The sequence below is a fragment of the Macrobrachium rosenbergii genome, chromosome 43 (genome assembly GCF_040412425.1).
Source record: "Macrobrachium rosenbergii isolate ZJJX-2024 chromosome 43, ASM4041242v1, whole genome shotgun sequence".
Classification (NCBI taxonomy): domain Eukaryota; kingdom Metazoa; phylum Arthropoda; class Malacostraca; order Decapoda; family Palaemonidae; genus Macrobrachium; species Macrobrachium rosenbergii.
This window is the reverse complement of record NC_089783.1, coordinates 53,168,426-53,191,529: the sequence shown is the minus strand read 5'-3', so window position 1 is coordinate 53,191,529 and position 23,104 is coordinate 53,168,426. Positions and strand designations below refer to the sequence as shown.

The following is a 23,104-nucleotide window of genomic DNA, read 5'->3' as shown; positions in this document are numbered from 1 at the left end:
GTTGATCAGCCACCTTACTCTGGTTAAATTGGTTCCACACAGTTACTTTTGCATTCACTCTCTCCAGCTTCAGTTAGCCAAATGTCAGAGTCCTGACCATGGATTCCATCCTACTTGATCTTCATTGGTGGCAGGATCATTGGAATCTTCTAAAAGGGGGTTCTTGATCTCTTGCTTTTGTTGGATGCCTTAAACAGAAGATGGGGGAGCACATCTGTTAGTCACGAGCATAGGGATTTTGGTTTAGGGAGGAGCGCTGAACACACTAGTTTTAATTTCTTCTTAGGCCTTCTAGCAGTCACGGTCATCTTGTTGGGTCAATGTGCCGGGGTCATGGCCAACACCACAACTGTCATAACTTACCTGAGGCAATTATCAGTAGTAGTCTCATACAGACTTTTCAGTGCAATGAATAGGGAACTTGTCCCTTTGGGGCCTCTATTCCTGCATTAGAAGACTTTTTCATGTGTCTGAGAAATGTTAAGAATTTCTTCTCTCTCTCGTCTTCAATCCTTCTCCAAAACAATTTAGAGCATGGAAATGACAAACATTTTTTTATATCTTTTGTCATTTTAGCAGATCTGTTTCTTGAGTTTCTGTGAAACCAAGTTGTAATGCAATGCAGCATTACATGGCATCCTTATGACCCTCTATGGGATGCCTTCTTTAGCATCTGGTACTGAAGACTGTGTTACTGATAGACTTGGCCTCCTCTAAGCATGACAGTGACCTCTATGTCCCTTCTGGGCGGGGTGTCACATTTGAGTTATTAGTCTTCAGTGGGTCTCTTTCCCTGAAGTTCTCAGCCAAGATTCAAATCTTCTAGCAGAGTTGGATATCTCTTCATTCCTTCTGTATACTGCGAGAGCTTTCAAGTTATATTGTTTCAGCTATCTTATTTGCATGTAGGGCTTACAGAATGGCATCATCTACCTAACATGTAAGTGGGGTTTGAAGTATAGTTTAAAAAATATGACTGATTTTCTTTCTTCATTCTCTTGCATATCTTCTTCACTTTATCAGGCCTCTTCTTTTGATGCTACTTGCTATCAGGTCATGAATGCCACATAATTCCTTTAATGACTCACTCTAGTAAGTGATAACTCACCAATTTGACAATTTTTTGAGGCAAATTCATAATCAAGAGTGAGAAAAGTAAATTAAATTACATGACTCCCAACAATAGAAAATATACAATACAGAGAAAGAACATTTTAAATTTCTCACTGAGCATTTTTATCATCACTCCACTGACCCAGATTTCATATACAACTATACCAGTTACACCTATTATGCATACAATCCCAATAAGGCACTTCATAAAAATAACTTTTGCTCAAACGTAACTGTGTAACATTTGTCACTAACTGCAAAGTATAAGCAGATTCACAAAACATACAAAATGGATGCAATGGAAATTAACAGGTTTGTTTCATGACACTTTTCATAAAAGAGGAAATAAAAGGGTGCCACTTCGTATCCCAGTCAAGATTTTCATATCTGAGCTTATGCTTTTAAGTTTAATTTTTTAAACCATCCCAGTTGTTTGTTTTACTTCCAGCACTTCTCTTTATGAATAAGCAAAGATCCATAATTTACAGTAAAATGAAAAAAAATCTTTAGCTGTACATTATATATTTTGACAAACACGGAGATTTCCCCTTTATACAGTAAAGTATATTCACAAATGACACATGGAAAGGATATACTTCATACAAAAAAAGAAAATTTGTTGGCATCATTTAGTGTTAAGAACTTACTTACCCACTTTCATTTAACATGATTCTACTGATATTTCAGGTCTTACATTCACTTTAACAATAAATACAGTTTTTAAATTTTGACAGTCAAATTAAGCATCATATACAGATGCCAGAGCTAGTTCTGGTTTGTCGTAACCCAACTCTTCTGGAGTGCTGATTCCCAACTGAGCAAGCGTTGGCTGAATCTCCTGCGAATAAAAATAAATATGAATTTTGGTTGGAGCTGACCAATCTCCATATCTGACAATCACTATCCAAAAGTACACATTTTTGTTCATGGTAAAATGAAAAAGGCAAATATATACTGCAAATGAACCTAAACATTGAATATGCAAATCCTGAACAAGTACAGCTTCCCTACCTTCATAACATAAGGGTAAATTTCCTTTACTTTTGGACCACACTTGTCCTTAACACTCTCGAGAAATCTCACTGCTAGAGCAAAATCATTTAATCGTCGGCAAGCATGAAGTGCAGCAATAATGATTTTAGGCTCTGGAACCAAATCCATTCCACTTAAGTCATTCATGGCCTGAAAGTAAAACACATGTCAGGCCAAATTTGGAAAAAGACAAATCTTCACAAAGTCAGTCTTCACCAATCTCTATGGCCCCTCCTACATCTTTACAATCTCACTGAAAATCAAAAATTACAGTAGACCAATAATTATCTTTTTTCATCTCTCCTTCCATCTTTACGGAGGCAGACAACTCACCTTGCGGATTTCCCATCCATCAATATCAGGCCTGCTGAAGTAAGCAACATATCGAGCATCAAACTCATCATCAGTCTCAGTGGATACCTTGGACATGCTACGAGTCGTCATAGCTGTAAAAGAAGATGATGATGATGATGTATCATAATTAAAAACGTTTCTATTATTACAGAAAAATTCCTAATTATTAGTAATGAACAACTCCAGCCACCCCAGTTCAGCTTCTGATATTATTTAGCTGTCTCAGGTGAGTGACATCACGAAGAGCCTTTAGTCCCTACCAGACATGGTAGCTGATCTACATCTGACGGATAAATGACAACATAGCTCTATCACTCTTATGAAGCAAGAATGCTAGTTCTAGTCTTACTGAAGATGTATTGCCTCCAATCTTGGATGAGTGAATGCTGCAGTAGGCCTTTACAATACTGCTGTACCTCTATTTAATTTTGTGTTGAACATCATTTCTGAACTTCCAGTAAACTTTGTCTCTCTTGTGAGAATTGTAGTTTTTTTTTAAGGGCTCTTCAAGATAGTAAGCATACCAGGATAATAAAGAGGCACCCTAATAAAGTACAAGATTACCAACCTCTACTCACAGATTTAAAAAAACAATATGATATTTTTATGGTAAAATAAAGTTTTATATATACAGGCAGTCCCCGGTTTACGAAGGGTCCGGCTTACGACATTCCGAGGTTACGACGCTTTTCAAATATATTCATCAGAAATTATTTCCCGGTTCACGACGCATGTTCCAGGGTTATGACGCACCGTACGCTGATCCAACGGAAGAAATATGGCTCCAAAATGGCAGAATATTCAAAATTTGGAGGTTTTTTTATGAAAAACTCAATAAAAATGCAGTTTACATAGTTTTCAATGCACCCAAAGCATTAAAAGTAAGGTTTTCTTAGGATTTGTGATGATTTTCGACGATTTTTCGGCATAAAAACGGAACCCGGCATAAAAACGGAACCCCTCAAGTAATTAACATAGCTACTAGGGACATGCCAGTCTAACAAAATTCAAAATTTTCGCAGTGGCGCTACCATTGCTTGTGTAGGTGACAAGGCCCTGCCCACATTCGGGACTGATAGGTACAACTCAGCAGAGAGCTTCAATTTGTTTGATGCCCTATGTCCATTGAGGGGAGGAGGGCAGGCTCTGATCATGTAATTACTTGGAAAGTATATATAAAACCTTATTTTATCATAAAAATATTTTTATATGAGTGACTTACCAAATAATTACAGAGCTGATTCCACATTGAGAGGAGGTGGGATATATGGACATATTCTACTCCAAAACACTAATAAGAGTAATGACTTTGAAATAGAAAAGTTGCTAGCATTAGTTTAATGCTTTTCCTTACCTGGTAAGAGAGCTGCTTCATCCTAACCTGTTGGTTGCTTTTCTCTTCCTATCCTTCTCTGGCTTTGACAAATGAGAACTCAAAATTTTCCACTGTTTTGGATCCCAACCCTCACACTCAGTACATGGTTTATCTTTTGAACAAACCTGACCAACACAAGTCATGCACAAAGTATGAAAATCATATTTAGCAGAGATTGATCTCATACTAAAGCCTTTGCTGCAATACTGAGTACTAGTCGTACTTGTGTCTGACATCGTAGCTAAACAAGTCAAGAACTAAAGTACAAGCAAGTCAAGAAATAAAGTACAGTCACAATCAAGAAGTCAAATCTGTGAAATTCCAAGGTTTTAATAAAAAACCTATCTAATTGCCAAAAGGCTACCGAAAGTAAAAAATACTTCACCAATCAAGATACAACCAGAAACCAGCTAAATATTGAGTTCCAAATCCAGCTGCTGTTCACAACCTATGTTGTAAGCCAGCAGAAACAAATTTGATATCATTTGCTCAGTTGTTCCTCTCTTCCCTGAAAGTAGGCAGGGTTAGACATCTACACCAAAACATAAGAATCACTACCGCGACTTTCAAATTTTAGCTGCCAATACTAGAAACGTTAGCTATGTAATTACTTGGTAAGTCACTTAGATAAAACTTCCCAACAGCATTAACATCTGTCCTGCAAGAAAGTAATAAACAATGGGGATCCACCTAAAAATGGAAAGATCGATGGTTCAATATATTCACGCTAACACCTTTCACACCTCCGAATATTACACTATATTCCTGCATTACGAAACATTCAAAACAAAAGTTCAACAAAGCAGTTAGGAGTGCAGGAATACATCCTCACTTGATGTATGCTTCAGAAAAAGGGCTTACTGACAGCAGGTGAGTGAGAGCTATTTCCCTGACTGACCCCCATAACCACCAGTTAATCACCTAGTTCAATGACTGTCTCCAATTCTCACTCATGTATTCTCCTACATAAAGGATGATTGGCTTGTATTTCTGCAGGAGCAATTATGGATGGCTAATTATACTGTGGTCAATAAATTTTCCAAAGTCCCAATTCAATGTGAACTGTGACCACTAGCGCACCTCTCCAACAGACCCTAAGATTCTTCTTTGGTGGTGCAACAAATACTCAATGAATAAGCCACATGAATTTTAAACCTGGTCAACTTTATGCCTAGGCTCACTCAGGCCACACCCTAAGCATCAAGATTTTTTTGTCCAACCAATCAGAGTGATATATGTCCTTGCTTTGATATAAATGATTCTTTCTTTTACTTTCATACTGACACAATGGAAATAACCCAAGCACCATAAAATTCGACCATATCACTGACTGACAAAATGTTATAAAGAAGTGAACATTCTACCAAATTTCTACTGTAAACCATAATTGTAATCTAGAAATTAAAACAGATTTTCCTATGTTGTAGTGTACATATTTTAAATGTTTACGACATTAATTTTAGTTGCAAATTAGTGGGCTTGGCCTGACTTTCAGAGATACTGGCCCCATCTGATATCCTACAATTATGGGGACCACAGTGGGAAAATGGGACTTTTGGGTTGGGGAAAATACTAAAAGACTGAAATACAACAATGTATGCTAACATGTCCATGATACTTCTGCTAGTTCTGATTGTGATTAAGGGAAAAACTACTGAAAGTTTTCAAAGTGACATATGTACTAGGTAAGGATGTACAGTACCTAGTAACCTACATTATGGCAGTGGTGGATAAGGTGAGGGCCAAGTGCAACAAGCTAGGTTAGGCAAGGTGCATGTATATTATCGCAAACCCTATTACTTTTTTACAATGCCTAAATTAGGTTTGGTGGGGAAGAGGGTCTAAGAGGGGATAATGGACCCTCACCCCTGCTAAGTAAGGCCCCAGTACTCTAGGTCTGGTTACATTGCAACCCTATCATTTCAATTTACAGCAAGGTAAGACTGCAGCACCCTCACTTAAGGGGGGGGGGGCTGTCTAGTGGGCCAAAGCCCCCTGGCTAGGCAAGAACACAGACCTCTCCTAGGTTAGGTTAAGTCTACCCTTGTATTTCACTAGCTTTAACACTGCGGTCTCCCAAACTGCAGGGTATACACGGGAGGGTGGGAGGTCTCATATCTCTAAAGATACTCATTTGCTAATGAATAAACCCCAGGAACATTAAAAACATCAAAACATGAGAAAATCATATTTTTAACTCTGGAATACGAAAATTATTTCAACTAAAAATTGCCACTACTGTACTTTAAACCATTTACTTGATATTGGAATTATATGGTTAGTATGAAATTCATGCTTAAATATTGCAAATTTCCTGTTTTCTAAGTTATGTTACTGTTTGCACTATAAGAAGTAGAGCTCCCAATCTGCTTTTGTTTCTCCTTATTGTCACTGAGGTGCAGTAATGTTTTCCGCTATTTTCACCAAGAGGAGCAGGTACGTGGGAAATGCTGCAACCTCATATGTTTCTTTTATTTAAAGTGCCAGCAATCAGGTAGATTTTGGAAGTCTGACACTGCTGTACTTTGAAAAACCAACTTCATTTTATAGTCATGCTTTGTCCAGTGCAGATATGTAAGTTTTGTGAATTAGTACCACAGTGGGAAACTGGTGATTTCTGGATGAGGATAATACAATGGAGGATAATACAAAAGCGAAAAAGTAGGTTATCTGACACCACCATGATAAGTGCCTAATGTAAGTTTTGAATATGATGACGGTGGTTATAGAAAGTTTTATAGTTTGCTAAATTTTTACTGTAAACCATAACTGTATTCTGAATTTGAAAATATGATTGTTGCTGCCCTATTATTTTAGGTAAAACTTTACTTTAGCTGCGCGGCCTGATTCCCGCCAGTCGTCGGCTGGGACAGGTTCATCACACATAAATAGACAACATTTCTTTCCTATTATGCCAAGTCCTGACCTAACCACATCTGACCCACTTAACCTAACTTACAGTTTCATGCCCTGACCTGGCAGTAACCTGTCCCCGACTGGCAGAAGTGAGGCCATGCAACTAAAGTAAAGTTTTACTTTATTTTAATTTACAGTTTCCTATATGAGCCTCTGGGTCAGGGTGCCAAACTTTGGCATTCTTAGGAAGTGCAAGGTGAAGGGGTGACACATTACGGCCATCTTAAGAGCCACAGGAGTGAAGTGCTGGGTGATAGGGTTAATGTCGGCGGCTTAGCCTAGACAAAACTAATTTTCGGCTGCAAAATTGGCTGTCGACGATATTCCAGAATCGACTGGGCGAGTGATTTTAGGACATAATAAACATATTTTATTCTGGTAGAACTAAGTATTAGCTCCGTGTTGGGTATTACCTTGGAAATTGACTTTTCCTATATTATTTTGGTTGTTTATCAAGAATTTACCGTTATTTTTTGTTGCTCGACTGTAATTAACCTCAGAAATTATTATATTTTTGTAATTGTGCATGCAAACTTATAGGGGAACTTTTGGTAAAAAGTGGAGTTTCCTTCACTGGCTAAGTAACATGGTCTACTAGGTTAGGTTAGGTACATTAGGTGAGAAAGGTTCCTTTTGTGATAACTCTCCTTAGCCAATCCCTTCTTGAACATAATGTGTCTCGTATTCACAGAACCGTTCCATATCCCCACAGCGGAGCTAATGCTTAGAAATACCTTTATTCTATCCAATATTCCATTTGCAGACCTAACCCCCTTTTATTCCATACCTATTTTGGAGGCAGTAGAACGGAGATGAGAGCCTTATTCCGTCGTTCTATCAACTACCTGCAAAAGCTTGCCCCAGTGCCAACGTGAACAATACACTGGGCATAAGCACAGAGCTATCATTTCGAGAGAGGGGGGGGCGCTGAAGAAGTTTCTGGGTTACCTCTAAATCCCTATGCTACCCAATCTATACCAAGGTATCTTGGGCAAGCCAATTCAAATGTAAAATGTACGTGGGGTATTTAAGAGACGCCTAAACCTACTGGATAAGGGGTGCGACCCACTACAATCGGCCTCTGAACTACCCTAGGGTGCAACATCCCAGGAAGGGGTCACTCGAAGGTAAATCACATAAAAACCTTATTTAAAAGCTCAGAACTCACCAGCTGGGACTCTGACCGATGCATCGAGGACTGTGCATCTTGCAGCGCCGTTTAACCTCACAAGGGCTGAACGAAACATGGTTTTATTAAGTTCAAGAGAGTCAGCCGGTTGCACTAATGGAGGGACGGTTGTCGAGAGTCAGCTGTGTGCTGGGAGGAAAGTCTCTAATAATCCACTGCTTGAGATGCGATGTTGCGCAATTGACTTCCATTGCTTCTCGCTACATTACTATACTAAAAAAAGGCCAGTCAATGTTGTAGCTCTCGCATATACTTTCAAATATTCTACAGAATGTTATTCTCGTTTCATTTATCTAGAGTAACAGCGTGATTTCGGACAGAGATGCCCGATGCTAGCGACGGAATACGTGATTTCGGACAGAGATGCCCAATGCTAGCGACGGAATACCTCCTGTCGTTTAAATTTTCATCCAGTTATCACATACCTTTCATAAATAGTCACTATGAAACAAAAACAATAAATGATTTTGCCTAGATGCGTATCATTCATGTTGAACATTTGTTGGAAGGGTTTTTACGGCGAGAAGCCACACTATAATTTCCAAAGGTAGAACTTCGAGAACCCAATGACGAAATGATGGACCTCTGCTAGCTATTGTATTTCGGAAGAATTTTGAACAATCAATCTCACTGCGTTAATACAGTCGTTTCCCAGTGGTTAACATATATTCTTGATACAGAATAAGTGGCAATGCAAGATAATTTACATAACCAAAACTTCTTCCGTTTTAATCAATTTCTAGTACATACGTGACTTGCGTCACCGTGTTTATTTTGGTAGACCTCGACTCTAAACAGTACAGATTGTACCCAAGGCCCAAGGAATCATCATTGCAAAATTTCACAGGAAAAATTCTGCATTTGTTCGTGCTAAATAAATAATTCTGAAATTTTCAATAGAATCATTAAACAACTCGAAATCACATCATGATATATATATATATATATATATATATATATATATATATATATATATATATATATATATATATATATATATATATATATATATATATATATGTACTGACCAACCCAGCACTGCCCGGAAAAACTTGAATAACAACCTACAAGTAGGTCCGTGAAAACTCTAAACAACAGTCTACGGGTACTGGGAGGGAAGAGGGGAGGGGGAGGGAAATGGGGAGGAAGGAGGGCGAAGGGGAAAGAAATGAAAATGTAGAGGAAGAGGGGGAATGGGGAAGGGGAGGGGAAAGGTAGGGGAAGTGGAAGGGGGAGAAGGAAGGGAGGAGGAGGGAAGATAAGGGGTTAGGGGAAGTTATGTTCCCCTATCAGAAAAGAATAAAAGAAATCACTGAACAAAGACTATAAATAAAAAATCTTATACTTCTACAATACTTGCTCAGGTGTGTCTGCGTATTTGTGTGGGGCAGGGGGGGGAGAAGGTCTGCCTCCCTTTCAACAGTAGATGGACTTTTTGTCAACTGTGTGAAATTCACTGCACAACAAACCAAAGAAGATACATTCTAGATATGATGATGGTGATGCCTCAATGTACTTAATAATTTGTAGTTTATTTGCAGTGTGTAATTAAGATATATTTGGCTTAAGATGAACACTGAAAAAATGTGGTAATTTTGTCGTGAGTAACTTTTTAATGAGGGGTAGGTCTGTCACAGAAGCATTTGGTTTTGAGTTATAAACCTTTTTGGGGTGACACAGGGGCCACATGCAAAATTTTGTCTGGGTCTGTCAAACAGTTCAGAATTCTATAGCATCCTAACATACAGACATTCACTTTTATCTATATATTATATATATAAATACAGATAGATATAGCTATATCTATATTTATATTATATATGTCTATCTATCTATATATATACAGTATATGTACATATATATACACACCTACTCATAGAGCTGGAGGAAGGAATAAAGCAAGAAGTCTACCAAGCGCTTTCGTGTTCTCACACCTCCTCAAGGTCACTTGACCCTGAAAACACGAAAATGCTCGGTCGACTCAAGGGGGTCGACTCCTTGTTTTATTCCTTCCTCCAACTCTACAACTGTATAAAACACTGCAAGTTCTAACGACAGACTGTTTATATATATATATATATATATATATATATATATATATATATATATATATATATATATATATATATATATATACAGTATATAGCAACGATTTTCGTCATTTTCTTGAAGATAAGAAGAATTATAGGAAACTGGAAAAGTATTGTATCAAAGTGATTAATGCCTTATGTGAATTTCAAGAAAATTACTAAAATCATTGCTATGTTTTCCATCTGTTTAAAGTCTTCAGTTGTTCCAGCCACTAACCAATGGCTTTCTTCAGTCCTATACTAGCTTTACAGTGGCTAAAACAGTTTTCGGCTTTAAATAAATGGAACAACGCAGCAGGGTATTTAATGAGGAAAATGAATGAATTTAAATGACCTTATTAGAGACAAAAATTGTTCACTAGGAGGACTGCTATGATTGGCTTGTGGTTTAAACATCAAGGTGTCTTCAGATTGTGACCTCGCAGCCGTTTTACCAACCAATATCTGAAGGATTAGACTTATTTTACGTGGCTAAGAACCAATTGGTTACTTAGCAACGGGACCTACAGCTTATTGTGGAATCCGAACCACATTATAGCGAGAAATGAATTTCTATCACCAGACTCCGCCCATCTTCTCCAGCAGGTGGAAGTTCTGCACAGACCATTAGGACTCGCTGGAACTTGAAGAGCCTGGCTTGTATAGCTTCACGGAGAATAATCTGGATCTGTGGAATTTTTCTGTGTTGATTTTTCCTTGTTTCTTTTCATCGAGATTTTGTTTATGTGTTAATCCTTAATTAATTTTGACTCTACTAAACTATATATTGTAGAAATGATGAAGGCCATGAATGAAACAGCTTTCGACAGAAGGAAATAGATAGAGCAGCATAACAATGCTTTTTTCTTTTCCTTTATAGTTTTGGTCCTTTAAACGAAAGCCAATCAGATTAGTGAGGTGTCTTAATACAGCGAACGTTATGTGCATCAGCACTCAATGAGAACTGCTTAAGAGAAAGAATGAATCTGAGGGCAGTGTTTGATATTCCTTTAAGGCCGCACATGCTGTGGTGGTTCCCATGGATTCTAATCGGGTGTACAGACACGACTAAGGTAAATCTGGCTAAAATAATAATGGAAACTGCTACTTACAAGACAGAAAAAAATATATTTTCAAAATACAGATATTTCGCCGTTACATTTGGGTGGTAGACTGACGGGATGATATATATTCAGTGTAAGTGGGAAGCCATAACACATCATGAAACGACAAATTATTCCCATCAAACACAAATCAGTAAATATAAAGGCAGATGGCACTATGCCAAATAAATCGCCAGGGTAAACTGCAAAAAAAAAAAAAAAGAAACAGTTGTTTTATTGGCTCACAATGACGCCATTTCTTCTCAAACCTCCCCAAACATCCACTAATCAGCCCCAGCTATGTCAGGTCCGCGTAATCTTAGATTTTTCTATTCCATACAACCCTATTTTAAATCTCTCGAGACCTTCCTTCTCTCCTGATGACAGTACTCGGTGCCAGAACCAAGAACCAGATTTTAGCGAGTCACTCATCAACGCCTGCAGCTGTTTGCACTGTAAACAGAGAGGTCTCTGCCAATTCCATAATCGAAGGCGACGAGAGAAAGATGCCCACTTTTTCTACCTTTGACGCGATATAACCTGTACAGGTTATTTCCTTAATCCATCTGTAAAACGATATCCTTTCTTTGTAATACATATATATACATATATATATATACACATATATATATGTGTGTTGTGTGGTTTAAGGTGTCACTGTAGTCACGAGTTGTTGTTCTTCCGTGGTTCGAGCCCACGAGACGACGAACTTATTATCAACTAAAAAATTCCCCTTCGGGTAACATAATGAAAATATATTTCTGAGGTAGAGCGAACTGGATATTAAAGGACGTGTGTAGCTTAATGCTTGTATATGAATCACGGTGATGCGATAAAATTCACACACACACACACACACACACATATATATATATATATATATATATATATATATATATATATATATATATATATATATATATATATATATATATATAGGAAGATTCTATTTCTCCTAAGAAACTTTTCACCTTATCTGCATGAAACCACAATCTTATACAATAGTGCGTGAATTCTCATTAATCACCAGCTTTTTGTTAAGTTCTCATGTCCACACTTTCTGAATGGCAACTTAAGAAATCCCTTCAAGAAAAGGGAATTTGAAAACATTCGACCGTCCTAGAGCAGCTTAAGGTTATATCTGCTCACCACTAAGATCTTTGGTTTGAGTAAATAATAGAGAAATATAATTAATTACCTTTATGAGCAGAATAGAAGACATCTTCTCTAATGCCATGGACACTCATTAAAAATTCAGGTTCAGATATGCTCATTTCTCCACGACCGAGGAACATTACTGATGGAAAGACTCCCTCCCTCGTTCGGTTTGCTTCTCTGTTTCATTGTGACCCATCGCCACTCACACCAGACTTTAAGGCCTGTTGCAAGTTTCCATGTATTGACGTTTGGTGGGAAGTTGCTATTATGTCTAAATTCGTGCTTGAAAAGACAGCTATTACTGGTCTTCCTGTTGTGCTAAAGGAAATGTAGACAAAAGCCTATCATCAGAGAGAGAGAGAGAGAGAGAGAGAGAGAGAGAGAGAGAGAGAGAGAGAGAGGGTTTGTTTGACTATGTAGCTGTCTGGCCACTACGTTCGTGTGTGAGTGCAGTCGTGTAGACAGAGCAAACAGCGATTCTTTTATGAACGTCATGGAGCAGACCAGGCATTGTTGATTGGCCCCCTTGCGGACTCCTCGTGTTATCTCGACGATCGCATAATGCATTTTTCATACGTGTCTTCTGACTTGCATCCAGCGAATCTCACGCCATTTTATTCCTGTTATTCTTTGGTTGAGAAAGAAATACGGAGATGCTTATGTTTATCCGAAAATTTGCGGGAATCCAGCACTCTTCTGCAAGCTAGGCAGAGATATCAATCCGTGGAACTGATGTCATTTTCCAAGACGCTCCTCTTATGGTAGGGTAGTCACCTGGAGTTCCTGGTTTGGTTGTTTCGACAATTTTTTTTTTTCATACTAAATAGTTAGAGGATGATGAAATGCTGATGGACTGTGAATGGAACCGACTATGATGGTTGAATGAAAGGAAGTCAAGTGGTACAAAGATGGAAAGCCATCAAGAGTTGATGTTTTGCTAAGGTAACATTTTAGCAAAGGGACTTACTTAGAATTAAAAAGTGAGGATAATCAAGGGAATGGTTCTTTCAGTCCACGCACACAGGTACAAGGGAAACTACAAGTGAGGAGAGATCAAGGACTAAGTGGGTATATCACTGTAATATTACAAACTTACTTTTGACTAATACAGTAGTTAAAATAAAGGTATATATATACATATATATATTATGTATATTCTATATATATATATACTTAGCAGAAAATGGCTTTGTAATAAAACACCGTTATACCCACATAGTTCTAGTGCTCTCTCGCCTGTAATTTCCTTATCTTTTTATACATGGTTTGAAAGAACCATTACTCTGATCATTATTATCTTTTACTTCTTTGTAAGTCGTTCTGCTGAATTGCTCCCCTAGAATAACATTAACCTCTGATGACTTTGCATCTTTTGGTCATTTAACTGCTCTTCCTTCAACCATGACAGCCACCCTGTCTCTCTTCCAAACATCCTCTAACTTTTTACCAAACCCGGAAAATGCTACCATAAGAGCTGGAGAACATCAACTCCATCGATAAACATCTCTTGCTTGGTAACGGTAAATTCGTTGTTTAAAAATGATATTAATTTAATGATCTGGAAATGCGAGAGAGGGCAAAGAATTTGAAATTGTTCAAGTCACAGGTGATAACAAGTGTTCAGAACAACTGACTTTGAGTGAATAATTCCCCGCCAGATAACCCTGAAAATTTAAAATTTATATGTGCATCACATTGCCGTGGATGAGGCATTCACCAAATGAATATTTTAGAAAAACAATAAGTTGATTTGTGTCTAACTTTACTTAATTACATATGGCCAAAACGACGCGTAATTTTTCGTCTATCCAATGTCAGTGATGGAAATTACATCTTTTGGTTGATTTCGTGGGGGGGAATGACCAAGAAGCCAAGGTCCTGGAAATATCACACGGGCCAACTTTCGGATTCACTGGGCGAAAGCTAAGAATGGAAAAACTATGTAACATATATCGTCATATGAATATATGCAGTCTACAAAACATGCCAGTGTTTCTTATTTTTTTATTTATTATTTTTTGCACGCTGGCAATTAACATTTCAAGGTCTCATGAATTCAAAATTCCTAGTCTCAGTTTCATCCGCACGCTCCCTAATCGCTGGTTCCTTGAAGCTCGCCCCATAAACACTTGCTGGCAGAATACATTTATAGAGATACTGCAGAGCTCATGATTCATGATGATTCATACAAGACGACTGTTTCAAGTCCACATCAATTTTTCAAGTTTCTTTCAATGTTCAGTATTTCATCCCTTCTTTGATCTATCACTAATTTCAGTCAGTATCTATTCCTTTCGTTTCCTGATTGGGAATTTCTTGTTAACTTTAAAGGCTGATTTATCTCTAGTACTAAAATGGTTTTGAAATACTTGCAATCGCTGCACGCCATTACACACTCCTGTAGACAATACATCTTGCCGGTTATTCTGTGTCAATACATAAATCCTTAAGTAAAATAATTCTGGGCCCTTTGGGTCTAACCCCTTATCCAATCTTTTTTCCTCTTCTTCTTCTTCAGGTGCTTCAACTCCAAAGGTTATTAGCCCCTAAGCCTCCCACCTCATGAGTTGAACGATAAAGTCTTCATGGAGCCAAACATTGGGAAAAAGGCTGAATAACTTGCAACCATCATCTATAAAAACTGAAATAAAACAGTTAACTTTCACGCATTACTCCTACCGATTATAGAAATGTTTTGTTGGTAATTATCATGCGCTTACGTCTGATTCACCAATTTTTTTTTCACAGAGACCAGAGAAATTCCGAACGCAAGAGAAGCGAAGGTGATTGGTCGCAAACACTAGAGAAAGACTCAAGGCCAAAAGAATCCACTATGTAAATAGAATGATGATGCGAAGAAAAAACAATATCATGTGTCCTATCACGTGTACACAAGATTGAAAGATAAACAACATGCTGTCAAATATTGATTCATGTTAAATATTAAAATCAGATGTGCGAGGATAAGTGGTACTCGAGCCAAAGGTTAGGTCCTTTGGTACTGTACCGAAGAGACATCTATTATCATCGAAAATATTCGAAAATATTCTAAAGGACGACATTTTATCCTCGAGTAGGTATTAGTTCTCGAAGTGAAGTGGCGCTTGAAAGAACTGAAAATATTCTTAGATTGTGTATTTTTAATGTTCCTTATCTCTTCTAAATTACTGGACACAAAAACAAGATAATTACTTTGAAGGGCCATTTAATGCCCTTATCTTGCCAGGCTGGGAAACGACACAGTCCCCCATGAAGAATGGAAAACCTGTAAAATTGGGGGAATATTATAGTAAGAATCAGGGAAACAGAAGCAGAAAAAAAAAGCATTCGAAAGCATGAGAGCAGAAAGAGAGAAAGTTACGAAAAAAGACTTTTTCAGCTCGACAGGAAACTGAACAAATTACTACCAACAGGCAAGAAACTGGGAGGATCCTAGACTTATGTGACAGACTATTTTTATCTAACCCAAATAACAGATAGCTTTCGCACTGGTGAGTCATTTCAAAAGCTTGAAGTAGCAGCTATAATTATGTGGTCTTCCCAGCTCAAGTCTGGAGCAGTTTGAACTCAAAACAGGAACAGAAAAGAGGTCGGACTTCACTTTCATCCAAAAACAGAATAATGGGTGTCAAGAGCCAAAGCTAACTGGTCAAGTGACGCCAACCTCTACTCACTATCCCGAGTACAAGGGGTGTGGAAGAGAGAGTCCGGGACGTGATTTTGGTCCGTCTCATGACAAATCTATGGAATTTTGTTAATTTAAGCAGTGAAATATGTATCCAATAACTAGCTGACTGTTATGAGCAGCAGCTGCGACGGAAATGGACGGAGTCATAGCCTCCTTCCAAAATACTTGCTAAGAACTGGAAGGCTAGCGCCTGCTGAAGCACTCCTAAAAGTGAAAGGTGTGTACACACACACACACACACACACACACACACACACACACACACACACACACACACACACACACACACACACACTGTAAACTATATATCGTTTCCCAGGTAAAGTGGAGTGTTTTAGGGACTCTGTTAAACCCCATTGAGGCCTCGCTGATCAAGCATATATGGTGGTAGTTGCTCAACTGTGGCAACCAGGGGGATAAGCATGTGAAGTGCAAAACTTGAAACTATGCCCTCTAAGGGAAATGGCGTTGGGTAATACATACATATATAGTACGTACATACACACATACACACTCACACACATATATGTGCTGAAAAAATGCTCTCAATGAGTACTTGAATGCTCACATCATGTTAAACGTTGCTTGAAGTGCTAAAAAAAAATTCACTTTTTGATAAAAAACTTTCTCAGTATCACAAAAAATTCCAGAATATTAATAATAATAATTTCATTGCTTAATTTTCTTCGTGATCATATTTCCTCCAGTGCGAACAACGATTCTCATTCCAGCCTAATGTCTTCCGGTTTCATGCTGTCCCTCCATCTTTCCTCGCGTTTCTCACCTCTTCCCTTTTTCCACTGGTTCTTCAGGTCAAGAACCCCCGAAAATGTTTGAATGGCAAACACTCTTCGGTACCCGGCTGCTTTCTTTTCATCTATCCCACGCCGTGTCAAACAGGCCCCTCCTCCTCCACCAATCCTCGGCGTCTCTCCTTCGGGCTAACAATGAGTGGAACAGACAAACACTGGCCTCCAACTCCACGAGTCACCAGTGCTACGCTCCCGCCGCTAAAGCAAATGGATTACTAGTTCGCTGGCCCCTGCAAAGAAGAAGAAGAAGAGGGAGAAGAGGGGAGAGAGAGAGAGAGAGAGAGAGAGAGAGAGAGAGAGAGAGAGAGAGGGAGAGAGAGAGAGAGATTTGATGGGTTTGACCTGTGGTTGAAAGCGGTTGGTCATGGTTCAGATTGACGTTCATCCACTCCGGAGAATAATAAACCATTTACGTGACTGTTTAAACTATGATCCTAACGTTTAGGAATGGTATTAAATACATTTTACTTTACGATTATCTTCTGCTTTTTGTTTGTCTCAGGAAGGAATAATGAGTTTAGGTTCTTAACGGAAGTTTCAACAAGAAAATGCAGGCCTACTATTGCTTTGCTCAAAACTTTTTCTTTATATTTATGTATAAAAACTTTGAATCAGAATTCCAGTGTCTAAATCTCGGAAAATACTGTATTTAAGAGATCTGCTCAGAGTAAGAATGATTATTTTCTACTGCGTGCCTGATTTCTATGCAGGAATTTAGGGTTCTCAAGCTACAATTCAGGGCCAATGTATTTTTTAGTTTCTCACATAAAATAATCCATAAAGGTGCCTTTCAAAAACAGTTACATTTCAAGGGCATATTACAAAATCCTGTTCCATATCATAGTGTACAAATTATTGTTTCTGTACCAGTTCTGTTAATGTACAATTTTCATGCAGTTCTTCTGTTCTTTTTGAAACTGTTATTTTTTTTCTGTCAATTTATATTACGCTACTACTATCGATGGGCATTTTTGCTTTGATATTTTCTAGCAATTAATTACTGCGATTTCTTCCTGCGATAACCAACAACTCTACTTTTCAGGTAAAAGAAGGTCACAAGAATCTTCTCTTAAGATTTTCAGTTTGTTCACAAAGCTAACAAATAAGAAAGGACCACTGTCAGCTAACCTGCCAGTATAGATCCCTCGGCTACGTACACAACTTGTAGAAACCTTTGCAAGGCAATTGTATTATCGCTTAAAACTCTGAACGTATTACTGACCAGGGCTTAAAACGCTAAACATATTTCTGACTTCGCTTAAAACGCTAAAAATATATTTCTGACTTCGCTTAAAACGCTAAAGATATTTCTGACCAGCGCTGAAAAGGAACTTAGTATTGACAATGAACTAATTATTCTCTTTTTTTCAGTTTCGTCTTACTCACATATTCGGTTGACTGCTAAGGGCGCATTTTAAATGATTGTGCGAGAATTTTCTTACGGGATATCATTCACAGCAGGTTGTTCATCATCAATGAATACTTAATAAAGACAAATGAATAAAATACGTGAAATGGAATAATTTTGCCAGTAACATCTGTCGCTCTCTGCAACACACCATGAACTTCAGACCTAAATGCACATAACAACAATTTCCTTGAGAATAAGCCTTGTTATTATGTCTGAAGTGTTTGTACACGCATATACACGTGAAACAGCGGCAGGAATGTTAAAAAATGACCGGAGAGGTCACCTGCTTAACTTATATTTACGGTGATAAAGTAGGCCTAATTTTGTATAGAGTATCATTTCTTATTTAGTCTGTGTATACTATGGTTATTCAAAGGAATGCTATCTAGAAGAAGAAGAAGAAGAAGAAGAAGAAGAAGAAGAAAGAAGAAGAAGAAGAAGTCCAAAATGAGGAAAGGAGATAATGGTCGTACGTTAGACATTTTAATGTCCTCCCATGAGGGTAGAGGACGAAGCATTACAGGGCAAAGAAACTTATTAGGAAATATGTCTGTAGGTGATCTTAAAGGTCAACTAGGATTAGAAAGAGAGAGAGAGAGAGAGAGAGAGAGAGAGAGAGAGAGAGAGAGAGAGAGAGAGAGAGAGACTGCATGAAAAAATAAATAAATAATCTAGTCCTGGAGAGATGGGAGCATATCATCTGGTTGTCATACCCAGTAAGATGCGAAACGATGACGGGATATCTTAAATCGCCCGTAGGGAGAACCGCGGAAGTACGAACGCCCCCTTCCCTACAGCCCAAGAGCAGGGGTCAGCGCCCTGAGATGTGTGCATACAAAAGGCGTCCCGCTCGGGAAGTCCTGGTAAACAGTCCCTCAAACAGACGTGGGAAGGTGGGGCGTTGCAAAGTGTAACAAAGAGTAACTGGCATTCCGCGGACTAGGACGTAAGAAGAAGTGGCTTAGTGTCCTCGAGGTTGAAAGACTTTTGGTTTTCAGGATTCGGTGGAAAAAAGAGCTTTTTTTTTCCTCTCGGAAAGCATGAAAAACTTGCAAGACGAAATGGGTTTAAGTATATCGAGTGTATTAGAAAACGCTGACACACAGAACACTTCAAGTAGACAGTAGAAAATGGAGTGAAGTATTCAAAATCAGTGGTTTGATTCTGAAATTTAGGCCGTTAAACTCAGGACTGGGGAACTTTCAGTGCTTTATTAAATGGTTCTGCACTTGCCACTTGCCTGAATAAGGTTTAGTGAAAGAGCACTCGAAAATCTAAATGTCGAAGCATGAATTAAAATCCGAAATTATTCTTTCTGGATACGTTTTTGCCGGAAAGTTCAAAAATGAAAATGTTTAAGCTAATAGGTAAACCGGATCTATTAGTCGTGCATGTATGCATGTGGAACAATTTCAGTTTTTCATCGAATAATCTAAATTCCTTGTGTCAGTTCACGGTGCTCATTTTTATTTATTTATTTTTTATTTTTATTTTAAGTGGAACCAATTTATGGTTGAACATTCTCAACTCTTCTAATTTTAAGATGTTATATTTCAAAATCTATACACGCTCACAAGTATATTTACATATAATTATTTATATATATATGTATATATATTATAAATATGCATATATTTATTTATAATATATATACATATATATATTATATGATATTATATATATATATATATATATATATATATATATATATATATAATATATATATATATATATATATATATATATATATATATATATATATATATATATATATATATATATGCCACACTTCCGGTTTTCATCAAGCATTTTTGGATGCTGTTAACTCCATGACTTGTCCACCCTGGGTGAGACTTACAGAGCGGATTATCAAGCACATAATCCACCGCTTAGGTCAACCAAGGAGAAATGAGACTGAACTCTATATTGCCAGGAAATCAGACACTGGCCCTTGCTGGTGAAGAGTGTCAAGACTATTTTGACATTTTATATATATATATATATATATATATATATATATATATATTTATATATATAATTCGATAGTTATTAGTCATTTGTGGCTTAATGCATACAAACACACACACACATATATATATATATATATATATATATATATATATATAAAGCCACAAATAACTAATAAATATCAAATTAATTTTACTTTGATAATAGCTTACATCCAGAGATATAGTAAATATATATATATATATATATATATATATATATATATATATATATATATATATACATATATAATATATATATATATATATATATATATATATATATATATATATTATAATATTTGTCTGTAGTCTTAATAGTGCAAATACTATATACATGATCAGATGATAAGTTAAAACTTAAGTGAAGACACAGACGCATGCAAATTTAGGCAGTGATGGGACTTCTTTCACAATTTTGCAGAAAAACAAATAATTTGATTGGGCAAGAGCAAAAACAAGAAACGCAAAGGGACCCTTAAATGCTGAATGCTATCGCCTTAAATTTAAGCAGCGACTTCCGGAATGACTTCCGACAGACACAACTGAGCACAACACACCGCTTTGAATCTAAGACTCTGAGGAAGAATCGCAACGCAGAGAACTAAATACTCCCGGCAGTCTGTTTCAATCGCGGCTGCTAAGACGCCCTCGCCAACCGCGACCATGCACTACGGTTCAGTCGTCGCAACTTCTATGCGCCTCGTCTCATTCGCCATTGTGCCGTGGCTTCTTCTTCTTCTTCAGTGGTCAGTCCCGGCGCTCTCTAATCCCACACCTGTCGCCCAGGGTCAACGGAATGCATTCGCCCAAGGGGGTTCCCAGGTGGCAAAGAAGGATGTGGACAATACTCAGGTAAGTCTTGATCGGTTGGTTTTTATCCAGTCAGCTCAGAGAGAATATGTTGTATTTAAATTGGGTTAATCAGAGTTAGTATCTGAGAATATCTAACTGATACATACATATATACATACATATATATATATATATATATATATATATATATATATATATATATATATATATATATATATATATATATATATATATATATATATCTGTAGTGTGGTGCTTCTGTCATATGGCAAGAATGGGCTACGACAGGTTGTTGAAAATGTATAATGCACGGGTATTAAGGAGGCAGGAAGGAATATCCAAAAAAGAAGCTGGACAGGTGGCCTGAGAGAAGTACTGGAAATGACGGTCCTTAATTTCCAGGAACCCCAAGAATACGTGCAAGTTGGGGGTGAATGACGAAGCGTGTTATATTTCAAAATTAACGATGCCCGCTGATGAGCTATTGGTGTAAATGTGTGAAGTGGCTACTGTTTTGTAGAAGTCTTACAGACCAAGGGTTATATTATCCCTTTAGGGTTTATTTTAATAATGAAGCCAATAAGACGAAATACTTATTAATGGCCTTCTCATCCCTATAGTCATATGAAAGAATTGCCTTTTAGGGAAAGCCAGTTTTAGCTTTCTGTAAAAGAAAACTATTGAGATGGCTTTGTCTGTCCGTCCGCACTTTTTCTGTCCGCCCTCAGGTCTTAAAAACTACTGAGGCTAGAGGGCTGCAAATTGGTACGTTGATCATCCACCCTCTAATCATCAAACATGCCACATTGCAGCCCTCTAGCCTCAGTATATTTAATTTTATTTAAAATTAAAGTTAGCCATGATCGAGCGTCTTGGCACCGCCGAGTCCAATTCCGGAGGCTTCGCCAACGGACCTCCACTTGACCGCATCTGGGGAGTAACTGAGCGCTCCCCGGTCGTAGTTGTAGTTGGGAGTTTCACACTGCAGTAAATCGAGTTTCATACAGCTGTACAGAAAACTCGATTGCCTTCGGCGCATTTTTTTACTTGTTTATTGTTGGAGCTAAAAAGCAGTGCCAAATGTGAGTAATAATAAAGAAAAGCTCTACGTCTTTTGTTTATAAGTTCAGACCTTTCATTATTTTCCTTCGGTCCACTGTCTGCTCTGCACTGGCGCGCGCAGGCACACAAACAAACACATATTTATATACGTTTGTCTTTATTTATGTGTGTGTCTTTGCGTTGTCTGTATGCGCAACCATGCAGGTTTATATCTCCAGGACAATCCTATTCTTTTCAGAGGGCTAATTGAATTAACGAGGACCCGGGAAATACGACAAAGTAAATACACCTGACTCTGAACACCTAACCGCATTAGCCGCAAGAACGCCTAATGGTCACAATGCGATCTAACGAAGTGAAGGATAAAAGCAAGATACCTCTTTCTAAAGAGCTTTCGAGACTTCTCGGTACTCCCTTTTTTAAGAATTAAAAGCACGCTTGTATAATAATCCTTTAACCTCCCTGCAATTATTTCCATGTGGAATGGGAAAGTCAACTTTGTTTAGTTATCAGTAATCATTCCTCCTCCCTTGATAAATGTCACCATCGCTAGATGCTTGTTGCGGTATATTTACATAAAAAAAGCGATGCGGATTCCATTACGTAGTGGCCCGAGGTAGAGGGTTAATAATGCAGTTGGATAACCGTTGGCTTTAATAGTATATATCTTGCCACATCATGTGGCCATCAGATTTGGCGGGGCTTCTAATCACAACCCACAATGCACCCCAGACAACAGCGCTTCAACATGCGCAATCTGTTACCCATGGTTAATTACACAACAGATTCCTTCTCTAATACTTCACCACTGATTTTCTTGCACGCATATGCACACTATACTATACCGTACACGAAGGAACAGTGCGGCTGTCTATGAGTATGGCACCAAATTGATAAAAATGGGGAGAATGTATTTCCTTGGGGATATAATATCCGTTAGTACTGTGTTAGTACTAGGTGCAGAAAAGGTGTTCTTGAGATAGCCTCTGCATTATAAATA

General features: G+C 37.8%; 2 protein-coding genes across 3 annotated transcripts in view; one reads left to right on the top strand and one right to left on the bottom strand.

Annotated features, from left to right (window-relative positions):
• Nucleotides 1-1,614: 1,614 nt before the first annotated feature.
• The window catches only part of COX5A (Cytochrome c oxidase subunit 5A), a 22,497-nt gene continuing 1,007 nt past the window's right edge, over nucleotides 1,615-23,104 (bottom strand). Inside the window, exons 1-4 of one of the 2 annotated variants that reach the window (XM_067087229.1) lie at nucleotides 7,959-8,131; nucleotides 2,479-2,591; nucleotides 2,125-2,295; nucleotides 1,615-1,951 (exon numbers count right to left, since the gene is read on the bottom strand). In XM_067087229.1, coding sequence (XP_066943330.1) covers nucleotides 1,853-1,951; nucleotides 2,125-2,295; nucleotides 2,479-2,591; nucleotides 7,959-8,037 — 462 coding nt within the window. In that variant the 5' untranslated portion in view covers nucleotides 8,038-8,131 and the 3' untranslated portion in view covers nucleotides 1,615-1,852. Of the gene's footprint in view, nucleotides 1,952-2,124; nucleotides 2,296-2,478; nucleotides 2,592-7,958; nucleotides 8,132-23,104 lie in introns of those variants that run through there. The other variant, XM_067087230.1, reaches the window with a different exon arrangement.
• LOC136828908 (extracellular matrix protein A-like) overlaps nucleotides 20,651-23,104 on the top strand; it is a 14,945-nt gene continuing 12,491 nt past the window's right edge. Inside the window, exon 1 of the mRNA XM_067087228.1 lies at nucleotides 20,651-21,081. Within this exon, the coding sequence (XP_066943329.1) occupies nucleotides 20,893-21,081 (189 nt within the window). The 5' untranslated portion in view covers nucleotides 20,651-20,892. The remainder of the gene's footprint in view (nucleotides 21,082-23,104) is intronic.